This window comes from Sebastes umbrosus, chromosome 24 (genome assembly GCF_015220745.1).
Source record: "Sebastes umbrosus isolate fSebUmb1 chromosome 24, fSebUmb1.pri, whole genome shotgun sequence".
Classification (NCBI taxonomy): domain Eukaryota; kingdom Metazoa; phylum Chordata; class Actinopteri; order Perciformes; family Sebastidae; genus Sebastes; species Sebastes umbrosus.
In genome coordinates, this window is record NC_051292.1 from 87,501 (window position 1) to 99,443 (window position 11,943).

General features: G+C 40.6%; 1 protein-coding gene across 1 annotated transcript in view; it reads right to left on the bottom strand.

Annotated features, from left to right (window-relative positions):
- The window catches only part of LOC119483986 (protein EFR3 homolog B-like), an 18,339-nt gene extending 7,036 nt beyond the window's left edge, over positions 1–11,303 (bottom strand). Inside the window, 15 exon segments of the mRNA XM_037762528.1 lie at positions 61–112; positions 221–312; positions 315–349; positions 429–534; positions 536–582; positions 657–792; positions 4,687–4,765; positions 4,904–5,002; positions 5,820–5,966; positions 6,077–6,198; positions 6,497–6,647; positions 6,737–6,864; positions 7,132–7,208; positions 10,056–10,321; positions 10,775–11,303. Coding sequence (XP_037618456.1) covers positions 61–112; positions 221–312; positions 315–349; positions 429–534; positions 536–582; positions 657–792; positions 4,687–4,765; positions 4,904–5,002; positions 5,820–5,966; positions 6,077–6,198; positions 6,497–6,647; positions 6,737–6,864; positions 7,132–7,208; positions 10,056–10,321; positions 10,775–10,872 — 1,635 coding nt within the window. The 5' untranslated portion in view covers positions 10,873–11,303.
- Positions 11,304–11,943: the final 640 nt, after the last annotated feature.

The window sequence follows — 11,943 nt, forward strand, 5'->3', positions numbered from 1 at the left end:
AGGTAGTTCACTTGTAGGTCAGTAGTAGTTTAGTAGGTAGTTTGGTAGTTCAGTACTCACCTGAAGCAGAGACTTCAACAGCATCACCTGGATCATCCTGCTGCCTTCAAACCTGAGACGGATACGGGCAGTCAGGACCTTTAAAACACCTTTAAACACCTCTAAACACATTTAACCCCTTTAAACCCCTCTAAACCTCTAAACCTCTAACAACAGGTACCGGCTGGTCGTACCCGGAGTTGGGCCGACCCCAGGGCGGGGTAGATACCAGAGAACAGGGATCTTCCCCATGATGAACAACATGACCTCTGGAACCTCTGGTAGACGGGCAGCGTGTTGGCGAAGGATCCTGGAGACAGGAAAACATACGTTCAGATGAAGCGACCACACTGAAAACCACCAAACAAAACAACAACGGGAAGTCTCACCGATGGTTTTGATGACGGCGTCCTGCAGCGTCTTCTCCTCCGTCGAGGTGGTTTTCTGTTTTCCGGCGTTGTCATAGTAACCGGTCAGCTGGTAGTCGACACTCTGGCCGGAGCTGTCGCAGTAACGTGTTGAACACTTCCAGTACTGTTGGACCTGCAGTACACAGAGGGTTATAGTACTTCACATGTATACTGTATTTATAGTTAGTAGAACAGGTTCTGACTGACCTACAGATCCGGTCGCTTCTATAACGGCAGCTTCAGACAGAACCTCCACGATCCCGGCTCGGACCGGCGCCGGACTCCTGCTGTTAGCGTCCAGGTGACCCAGCAGCTGCTGGATCACCAGGTGTGAATGTTGGGACTGAGGAGAAGACAGGTATCCGCTCAGATAAACAGATCATACAACACACTTAAGTACTTTTCAGATGAGTTATAGTACAGGTTAAAACTACTTTAACTGTACTGAAAATGCACTTCAATGTTTTTTAAGATTGAAATGAATGTTTTTTTAAATTCACAATTTTAGTCTCTGAGTATATTTGACTTTTTCGACTTTAGAATCTATGAAAATTTGGGAGTTATTGTCTCGTCAAATTTACAAATTTAATCTCAAAGATATCCTAGTTTTTTCCCAAAAATTTGTGAATTTTTTCATGCAAAATTATGACTTTAATCTCATAGAATATCCGAGTTTATTTACGTTAATTTGTGTTTTTTTCTTACAAATTTACAACTTCATAATCTACGAAAATATTTGAGATTTTTCCTCGTAAATTATGACTTTAGTCTCAAAAAGTATCTGAATTTTTTCTCGTAAATTTACGACTTTAATCTCATAGAATATCCGAGTTTATTTATGTTAATTTCTGTTGTTTTTTTTCTCACAAATTTACGACTTCATAATCTACGAGAATATTTGAGTGTTTTTCTTGTAAATTATGGTTTTAACCTCAAAGAATATCCAAGTCTTTGTCTCGTAAATTTACGACTTTAATCTCATAGAATATCCAAGTTTATTTACGTTAATTTGTGGGGGGTTTTCTCACAAATTTACGACTTCATAATCTACGAGAATATTTGATTGTTTTCCTCGTAAATTATGACTTTAATCTCAAAAAGTATCTGATTTTTTTTTCGTAAATTTCCGACTTTAATCTCAAAGAATATCCGAGTTTTTGTCTTGTAAATGTATAACTTTAATCTCAACGTTTTTTTTCCGTATTATTTGTGATTTTTATTCTCAAAAAAGCACAATTAAGTTAAAAACATTTAAATTACGTACAATTAATTAATTACTAAAAAGTAAACATACGGGTGAAGTTCATTTCAGTTAAAGTACAAGTTCAGTTAAGACTGCTGAGAGGTTTAAAAGTCACCTGCTGTATGAACTATGAGGTAGTAGTGTAGTGTTAGTACCACAGAGCAGCACTAGGTGGTAGTAGAGTTTAGTGTTAGTACCTCAGAGCAGCACTAGGTGGTAGTAGAGTGTAGTGTTAGTCCCTCAGAGCTGCACTAGGTGGTAGTAGAGTGTAGTGTTAGTACCTCAGAGCAGCACTAGGTGGTAGTAGAGTGTAGTGTTAGTACCTCAGAGCAGCACTAGGTGGTAGTAGAGTGTAGTGTTAGTCCCTCAGAGCTGCACTAGGTGGTAGTAGAGTGTAGTGTTAGTACCTCAGAGCAGCACTAGGTGGTAAGTAGTGTATGTGTTAGTACCCATCAGAGCTGCACTAGGTGGCAGTAGAGTGTAGTGTTAGTACCTCAGAGCAGCACTAGGTTGGTAGTAGAGGTGTAAGTGTTAGGTACTCAGAGCTGCACTAGTTGGCAGTAGAGTGTAGCGTTAGTACCGCAGAGCAGCACTAGGTGTTAGTAGAGTGTATGTTTAGTAAACTCAGAGAAGCGACTAGGTGGTAGTAGAGTGTAGTGGTTAGTACCACAGAAGCAGGCACTAAGGTGCAGTAGAGTGTAGTGTTAGTCCCTCAGAGCAGCACTAGGTGGCAGTAAGAGTGTAGTGTTAGTCCCTCAGAGCAGCACTAGGTGTGCAGTGAGAGTGTAGTGGTTAGTACCGTCAGAGCAGCACTAGGTGGCAGTAGAAGTGTAGTGTTAGTACTATCAGAGCAGCACTAGTGGGCAGTAAGGTGTAGTGTTAGTACCTCAGAGCAGCACTAGGTGGTAGTAGAGTGTAGTGTTAGTACCACAGAGCAGCACTAGGTGGCAGTAGAGTGTAGTGTTAGTCCCTCAGAGCTGCACTAGGTGGCAGTAGAGTGTAGTGTTAGTACCTCAGAGCAGCACTAGGTGGTAGTAGAGTGTAGTGTTAGTACCTCAGAGCAGCACTAGGTGGTAGTAGAGTGTAGTGTTAGTACCTCAGAGCAGCACTAGGTGGCAGTAGAGTGTAGTGTTAGTCCCTCAGAGCTGCACTAGGTGGTAGTAGAGTGTAGTGTTAGTACCTCAGAGCAGCACTAGGTGGTAGTAGAGTGTAGTGTTAGTACCTCAGAGCAGCACTAGGTGGGAGTAGAGTGTAGTGTTAGTACCACAGAGCAGCACTAGGTGGCAGTAGAGTGTAGTGTTAGTCCCTCAGAGCTGCACTAGGTGGCAGTAGAGTGTAGTGTTAGTACCTCAGAGCAGCACTAGGTGGCAGTAGAGTGTAGTGTTAGTACCTCAGAGCAGCACTAGGTGGTAGTAGAGTGTAGTGTTAGTACCTCAGAGCAGCACTAGGTGGTAGTAGAGTGTAGTGTTAGTACCACAGAGCAGCACTAGGTGGTAGTAGAGTGTAGTGTTAGTCCCTCAGAGCAGCACTAGGTGGCAGTAGAGTGTAGTGTTAGTCCCTCAGAGCAGCACTAGGTGGCAGTAGAGTGTAGTGTTAGTACCTCAGAGCAGCACTAGGTGGCAGTAGAGTGTAGTGTTAGTACCTCAGAGCAGCACTAGGTGGCAGTAGAGTGTAGTGTTAGTACCTCAGAGCAGCACTAGGTGGTAGTAGAGTGTAGTGTTAGTACCACAGAGCAGCACTAGGTGGCAGTAGAGTGTAGTGTTAGTCCCTCAGAGCTGCACTAGGTGGCAGTAGAGTGTAGTGTTAGTACCTCAGAGCAGCACTAGGTGGTAGTACAGTGTAGTGTTAGTACCTCAGAGCAGCACTAGGTGGTAGTAGAGTGTAGTGTTAGTACCTCAGAGCAGCACTAGGTGGTAGTAGAGTGTAGTGTTAGTACCACAGAGCAGCACTAGGTGGCAGTAGAGTGTAGTGTTAGTACCACAGAGCAGCACTAGGTGGCAGTAGAGTGTAGTGTTAGTACCTCAGAGCAGCACTAGGTGGTAGTAGAGTGTAGTGTTAGTCCCTCAGAGCAGCACTAGGTGGTAGTAGAGTGTAGTGTTAGTCCCTCAGAGCTGCACTAGGTGTAGTAGAGTGTAGTGTTAGTACCTCAGAGCAGCACTAGGTGGTAGTAGAGTGTAGTGTTAGTACCTCAGAGCAGCACTAGGTGGTAGTAGAGTGTAGTGTTAGTACCACAGAGCAGCACTAGGTGGCAGTAGAGTGTAGTGTTAGTCCCTCAGAGCTGCACTAGGTGGCAGTAGAGTGTAGTGTTAGTACCTCAGAGCAGCACTAGGTGGCAGTAGAGTGTAGTGTTAGTACCTCAGAGCAGCACTAGGTGGTAGTAGAGTGTAGTGTTAGTACCTCAGAGCAGCACTAGGTGGTAGTAGAGTGTAGTGTTAGTCCCTCAGAGCTGCACTAGGTGGTAGTAGAGTGTAGTGTTAGTACCTCAGAGCAGCACTAGGTGGTAGTAGAGTGTAGTGTTAGTCCCTCAGAGCAGCACTAGGTGGTAGTAGAGTGTAGTGTTAGTCCCTCAGAGCAGCACTAGGTGGTAGTAGAGTGTAGTGTTAGTCCCTCAGAGCTGCACTAGGTGGTAGTAGAGTGTAGTGTTAGTACCTCAGAGCAGCACTAGGTGGTAGTAGAGTGTAGTGTTAGTACCTCAGAGCAGCACTAGGTGGTAGTAGAGTGTAGTGTTAGTCCCTCAGAGCTGCACTAGGTGGTAGTAGAGTGTAGTGTTAGTACCTCAGAGCAGCACTAGGTGGTAGTAGAGTGTAGTGTTAGTCCCTCAGAGCTGCACTAGGTGGTAGTAGAGTGTAGTGTTAGTACCTCAGAGCAGCACTAGGTGGTAGTAGAGTGTAGTGTTAGTCCCTCAGAGCTGCACTAGGTGGTAGTAGAGTGTAGTGTTAGTACCTCAGAGCAGCACTAGGTGGTAGTAGAGTGTACTTCAGAGTACTGACTAACCTGGATGGAGTACATGATGATCTGAAAACACTGAACAGCGAAGCTTCGTCCTTCCCAGAGACTGTGACTGTCCAGGTGCCTGAAAACACACAGAGGATACTACTGATATGTATTACTGTAGTATTACTGCTACCACTGCTAACAGCAACTGATAATACTACTACTACTACAACTACAAGTACTACTACTACTGTACCACAAAGTGTGTGTATCTTACATCAGTACAGGTTTGATAGCGTTGTTAATGTGTCCGTAAGCAGCTCGTCCCAACAGCTCCCTGAAACACACCTCGGTCTGCTCGGCTGGAGACCCGCTGCACGTGCACACACACACACAACACATTCTGGTCAAAACAATCTTAACTCAAGACTCAAGGTCCACTTACTAACATTTTCTGTATCTTTCCACCACATCGAGGTCAAGAGTGAACTTTCATTAAAGAAAACCAGTCAGATTTAATCTATAAATATTAGAAACGATTTAAAAGAGCGACTGGTTTTAATGCTCAGGATGGGTTAAACACAGGTCTAATTTCATGTATGTACCTGTTCAGTATGTATATGACGATTCTAATGAACTTTAAGTTAAGGGTTTTTAAAGTTTAAGGTTTTTAGGGTTTGTTTTTTAACTTTAAGGTTTATTTTTAGTTCCAAGTTACATTTTTAAGTTGAAGTTTTTTTTTTTAAGTTTCAAGTTTAAGTTAATTTTTTTAGTTTGTTTTTTTAAGTTTAAGTTAAAAGTTTTTTAAGTTTGAATTTTTTTTTTAAGTTTTAGGTTAGTTATTTTAATTTTTAAGTTCAAGTTTTAAATTTAAGTTTGTATTTTTTTTAAGTTCGTTTTTTAAGTTTTAATTTTGATTGTTTTTTATTTTAAGTTAGTTGTTTTTAAGTTTAAGTTTGATTTTTAAGTTTGGGTTTTTAGGTTTTAAGTTTATGATATTAAGGTTAAGTTTGTATTTTGTAAGTAAAAGTTATTTTTTTAAGTTTTAAGATCATTGTTTTTAAGTTTAAGTTCTAGTTTTTAAGTTTGAAGTTTTGTTTTTTAAGTTTAAGTTATAAGTTTAAATATAGATAATCGTGGTGTGTATGTGTGTGCGTGTGTATGTGTGTGTGTATGTGTGTGTGCGTACCTGTTGGGTGTGTGTGTGCTGCTGCAGGTTGACCAATAGGGCGGGGACGATCTGCTCCATGTGACGAGGCTCCCAGATGTTCACCTGCAGCTCGTCGTCCACCGTCTTCCTGACCACGCCCTGCAGACCGCGGATCCCCGACACACGGATCCTAGACAGGAGCAAACGCTCACACTGGAGAAGCTAACAGCTAGTGTCAACGCTGAGATAAACAACCATAATAATAACATAATAATAATAAAGCTGGAACAGACTACTGACTTGTTCTGGACGTCGGCGTCTTCGTGTTCAGAGTGACACATCTCACTGAAGCGAGACACGAAGAAGTCATAGCTGCGATGATACGACGCCGTGTCCTCCTCGATGTTCGCAAACTTCACAAACTGCATTAACGAAACATTATTTATTAATACATCATGTTAATGTCACATACGTACAGTATACATCATGTTGATGTCACATTAGGGCACTAAAGTGTGTACTAGAGAGTGTACTAGAGTGTGCACTAGAGAGTGCACTAGAGTGTGTACTAGAATGTGCACTAGAGTGTGTACTAGAGTGTGCACTAGAGAGTGTACTAGAGTGTGCACTAGAGAGTGCACTAGAGTGTGCACTAGAGTGTGCACTAGAGTGTGCACCAGAGTGTGCACCAGAGTGTGCAATAGAGTGTGCAGTACGTACAGAGTTGGTGGCGAGGATGTGGAGGTGAGGTTTGTCGGCCTCCAGTAGCAGACGCAGCGTACTGAGGAAACTCTCCACCAGCAGGTTGATGCTCTGACAGTGACAGGCCAGCAGCAGCTGCTCCATCGCCTCCATCGCTATGCACACATACCTGGAGACACAATGATGTCAGCTGGATGTTACACGTGTTGTTGTTGTTGTGGTTGTTGTGGTTGTTGTGGCGGCACTGCGTGTACTGACCCGTAGCGGTGGCGGTTCAGTTCTCGGGTCAGTCGCTCCGACAGGTATGCGGCGATGCGGTCGAGTTTCTCGGGAGCCGACAGAGCGAAGAACGTCAGCTTCTCCATGTTGGCTTTCACCAGCCCATCCTGAACACACACACAGTGACTCCAGTCCAGTCCACAGCGACTCCATACACATTTAAGAAAATCTCTAAAATTTCACATTTTAATTATCAATTTATGTGTTCAGATATATTTTCTGTCATTTCCAACGTCTAGTCTGACAAACTCGTCTTAACTCAAGGTCCACTTACTGACATTTTACAGCTCTTTCAAACACATCGAGGTCAAGATTATGATCTTTCTTTGATAGACAGGTGAACTGACCCTTTAATTAAATGTAGATGTGTTTACCTCCGGGTCTTCTGGGAAAATATTATCAACCAGCCGCTTGTAGCGAGGACGCAACGCCCAGCAGCAACCGCACAGACCTGCACACAGAGACACAGATCACATTCTATTTATATTCTATTATGTAGTTCTACTTCCTAGGCTTTTAATGTGAAACATCTGGGGCAGGAAGTGTTGAGTTTCAACTTGAATTATGGTTTTAAAGAGCGGTGAGCATGACCTGATGAACTTATACTGAACGTATAAAGACATGTGAAGTCTTCTTACTAAAATAGGATCAAATATATTTTCAAAATAAAAGCACGTTTCAAAAAATAATTAAATAAATAAATGAATGAATGAGGACTTTTAATCTGGTTTTCTTCAGGTTTTCATCTCTCTGGATGTTCAATGTGATCGGTTTGGAGAGATTAAACCAACTGCCAACACACACACACACACACACACACACACACACACACACACACAGTAATACTACTACGTCTTAAAGCATTAATCCTGCGGCGGCTTGTTGCGTAATGTGTTTATATTGTTGTTGTTTAGTTAGCGGGAGCTTAAATATGGAGGACAAAATTAATAAATAAATATGTCATTAAATTTAGCAAAACAATATTACAAATAAATGTAGTTTTTAATAATTAATCAAATGTGACATAAATTGAGATTCTGTTTTAATTTGCTTCTTTCTATTTATTTATCTTTGTATTAATTATCTTATTAATGTACTATTTTTATTTATTTATCTTTGTATTAATTATCTTATTAATTTACTCTTCTGTTTAATTTTTCTTTTTAATTTATTTATGTATATTTATTTTTTGAAATTGTATTCTCACGTTGAGTGACGGCCCCCTCATTTGCATAATGAGGCTGAAATCATGCAGAAATAAATAAATACATACATTTAAAAATAAATAAAAAATAAGTGCAAAAATAAATAAATAAATGTAAAAATAAATTAATAAATAATAAAAATAAATGCATCGATAAATAAAGGGGAAAATTATACAGAAGCGTAAATAAATAAGAGAATTAACGTGAACGTGTAAATCATGTAAATAAGACAGAACCTTTTTAATTTAACTATATTTTCATAGGTTTAATTTTAACATTATAACGTTTAGTAATTTAGCAAACGCAGCGTTCATATAAGATAATAATATTAATAATAATAATAATAAATGTTAATATTTCTCACCGTACATGAAGACGACTCCTTCAGCTCACGTCCACACTGTCACCTCCATCACACACACACACACACACATGTTTGAGGTTAATCCTACACACACACACACACACACATACACACAACACACACACACACACACACACACACAGGCCATGTGCAGCAGCTCAGCTCTATAATCTGCTCTGGATTTATTTATCATTCCAGCAGAAACAGAAAAAAAAAACCATATCAGAAACCTGCAGCTCTGCTTTAGTAGAACTCTACGCAGTAAAACTACCGTATTTATATACTAACCGTAAACTACAGTTACTTCAATGAGCAGTACTAGAACTCATGCTGTTAAAGTAGCAGTAGTAGTATGAGCACATGAGTTCACGGGAAAACATACACCCATGTCAGGGTGGTCTGATGTGACCTGGTTGGACCGCGAGTAACCTCGACTTGGGTGTCCTTTTTCCTGTGAACCAGAGTGTATTTCACCGATGTTTCTGACCACGAGTAACCCTGACTTGGGTGTGTTTCTTTCCCGTGAACAAGAGTGTATTTCACCGGTGTTTCTAACCGCGAGTAACCGTGACTTCGGAGTGTTGTTTTCCCGTGAACAAGAGTGTATTTCACCAATAGTTCTAACCGTGAGTAACCCTGACTTGGGTGTGTTTCTTTCCCGTGAACAAGAGTGTATTTCACCTGTGTTTCTGACCGCGAGTAACCCTGACTTGGGTGTGTTTCTTTCCCGTGAACAAGAGTGTATTTCACCAATAGTTCTAATGGCGAGTAACCCTGACTTGGGTGTTTTTTTTCCCGTGAAGAAGAGTGTATTTCACCGATAGTTCTAACCGCGAATAACCCCGACTTGGGTGTGTTTCTTTCCCATGAACCAGAGTGTATTTCACCGATAGTTCTAACCGCGAGTAACTGCAACTTCGCTGTGTTTCTTTCCCGTGAACAAGAGTGTATTTCACCAATAGTTCTAACTGCGAGTAACCCCGACTTGGGTGTGTTTTTTCCATGAACAAGAGTGTATTTCACCGGTGTTTCTGACCGCGAGTAACCCTGACTTGGGTGTGTTTCTTTCCCGTGAACAAGAGTGTATTTCACCGGTGTTTCTGACCACGATTAACCCTGATTTGGGTGCGTTTTTTCCCATGAACAAGAGTGTATTTCACCGGTGTTTCTAACCGCGAGTAACCGTGACTTCGGAGTGTTGTTTTCCCGTGAACAAGAGTGTATTTCACCAAAAGTTCTAACCGCGAGTAACCCTGACTTGGGTGTGTTTCTTTCCCGTGAACAAGAGTGTATTTCACCGGTGTTTCTGACCGTGAGTAACCCTGACTTGGGTGTGTTTCTTTCCCGTGAACAAGAGTGTATTTCACCGGTGTTTCTGACCGCGAGTAACCGCAACTTGGGTGTGTTTTTTTCCCATGAACCAGAGTGTATTTCACCGATGTTTCTGACTGCGAGTAACCCCGACTTGGGTGTGTTTTTTCTCGTTAACTAGAGTGTATTTCACACTATTCTTGTATGGGTTTTTTTTCTGTCGCAGCCTTTATGTCCAAGACAAATTTTCCTAGGGATAAATATATGTTAATCTTAGCAGTATCAGTACTAGTATTAGGAGTATCAGTAGTAGTATTAGGAGTATCAGTACTAGTACTAGGAGTATCAGTAGTAGTATTAGGAGTATCAGTAGTAGTATTAGGAGTATCAGTAGTAGTATTAGGAGTATCAGTAGTACCTCCAGGTGTCTGATGGTCCAGCACAGAGCAGCAGTCCTGCAGCAGCCTCCGAGGAGCCTGGGATACGGTCGAGATGGAGACGGCCCTTGGCAGCGACATCCCCCTGGGCAGGCTGGGTACGGTCAGACCTCGGGGCATGCTGGGTAATCTGGGCAGGCTGGGTACGGTCAGACCTCTGGGCATGCTGGGTAATCTGGGCAGGCTGGGTACGGTCAGACCTCGGGGCATGCTGGGTAATCTGGGCATGGCGGTGCCTCTGGGTAAACTGGGAGGAGACGTGAGAGGATTGAAACCCCCTCCAGCTCCTGCCTACACACATTCCTTTACATCTTAAACCCCTTCACTTCAACGCCAAGTACGACTTTGATGTACTTCTACTTCACTTGAGTACTTCTACTTCACTTGAGTATTTCTACTTCTACAGCACGACATCTCAGAGGGACATATTGTACTTTCTACAGCACTACATTTGTCTGAAAACTACAGTTACTTTGCAGATCGGAGATATAAAGAGTACTTGAGATTTGAACTTTTAGGCGACACAAACACGTCACTAAATCCTGCAGAATATATATATATAATATACTCAATTACAGTCAAAGTACCCAGGCATGAGCTGGATATCTATATTGATGCATTATTAAACAGCATCTTTATGTTGTTGCTGACATAAGTGCATCGTATCGTTCAGACTGATCACATGCAAATACTCAAATACCTTAACATTGCAGTGAAGGGATTCCTACCAGCTCGACTCCAGCGCTGCTCTCTTACAGTTGTTCCCCTCTGACAGACAAACATCTGCTTATGTAACATCTGCTGAGCCTCGACCGGCCCGGCAGCTCGGATCAATAATCAATACATGTGATCACATCACTGCGACGGGTTGTCACAACAAGTCATTTCGTCACGGGATCTGAATTCAAGCGTCATCTTTTATACGTGGAGGCCAGTTATGACGAAATGAAAGAGTAGTGATGGTGTCAGGGCGGCACAGAGGAGGAAAGCAGGCGCCTCTCTTTCCCAGCATGCAGCGGGGGAGCGCCCTCTGCTGTTTGATGCTGGTTACTGGGACACACACCAAACGTTTCTATCACTTAAAGGGGTAGTTCAGGTGTTAGGAGGTGGAGTTTCAGCAGTACCTTCAAAGCCACCAGACTCCATTGAAGTCTGGTGGATTTGGCAAGAGCACAGTAATTAGGAAAAGTAAAAGGGATAAAAATAAATAAATTACATTATATACAAATAAATAATAATAATAATAATAAGCATACAGAAAAATTTAGTAATTTAAATGTAAAAAATAAATATATATTTTTAAAAATATATAAATATATACCGAAATAAATGTGAAAATAAATGAATATGCTCATAATTATCATTTTATATTTTGTTATTTGTCTTTATATTTTCACATGCATTTATTTATTTATTTATTTCTCTTTGAATTTCCACATTTTCTTTTTATTTGTTTATTTATTTCTCTTTATATTTCCACATTTTTTTATTTACTTATTTATTCTTTTATCTTTGTATATCCACATTTTTTAAATGTATTTCTTTATTCTTTTATTTATTTCTCACATTTTTTTTCTTATTTATTCTTCTATTATATTATTATCATTATCATTTCATATTTTGCTATTTGTCTTTATATTTTCACATGCATTTATTTATTTATTTATCTTTGAATTTCCACATTCTTTATTTATTTGTTTATTTATTTCTCTTTGTATTTTCTATATTTTTTATTTACTTATTCTTTAATTTATTTCTATTTGTTTTTCCACATTTTTTTATTTATTCTTTTATTAATTTCTCTTTATATTTCCACATTTTTATTTACTTATTTATTCTTTTATCTGTGTATTTCCACATTTTTTAAAT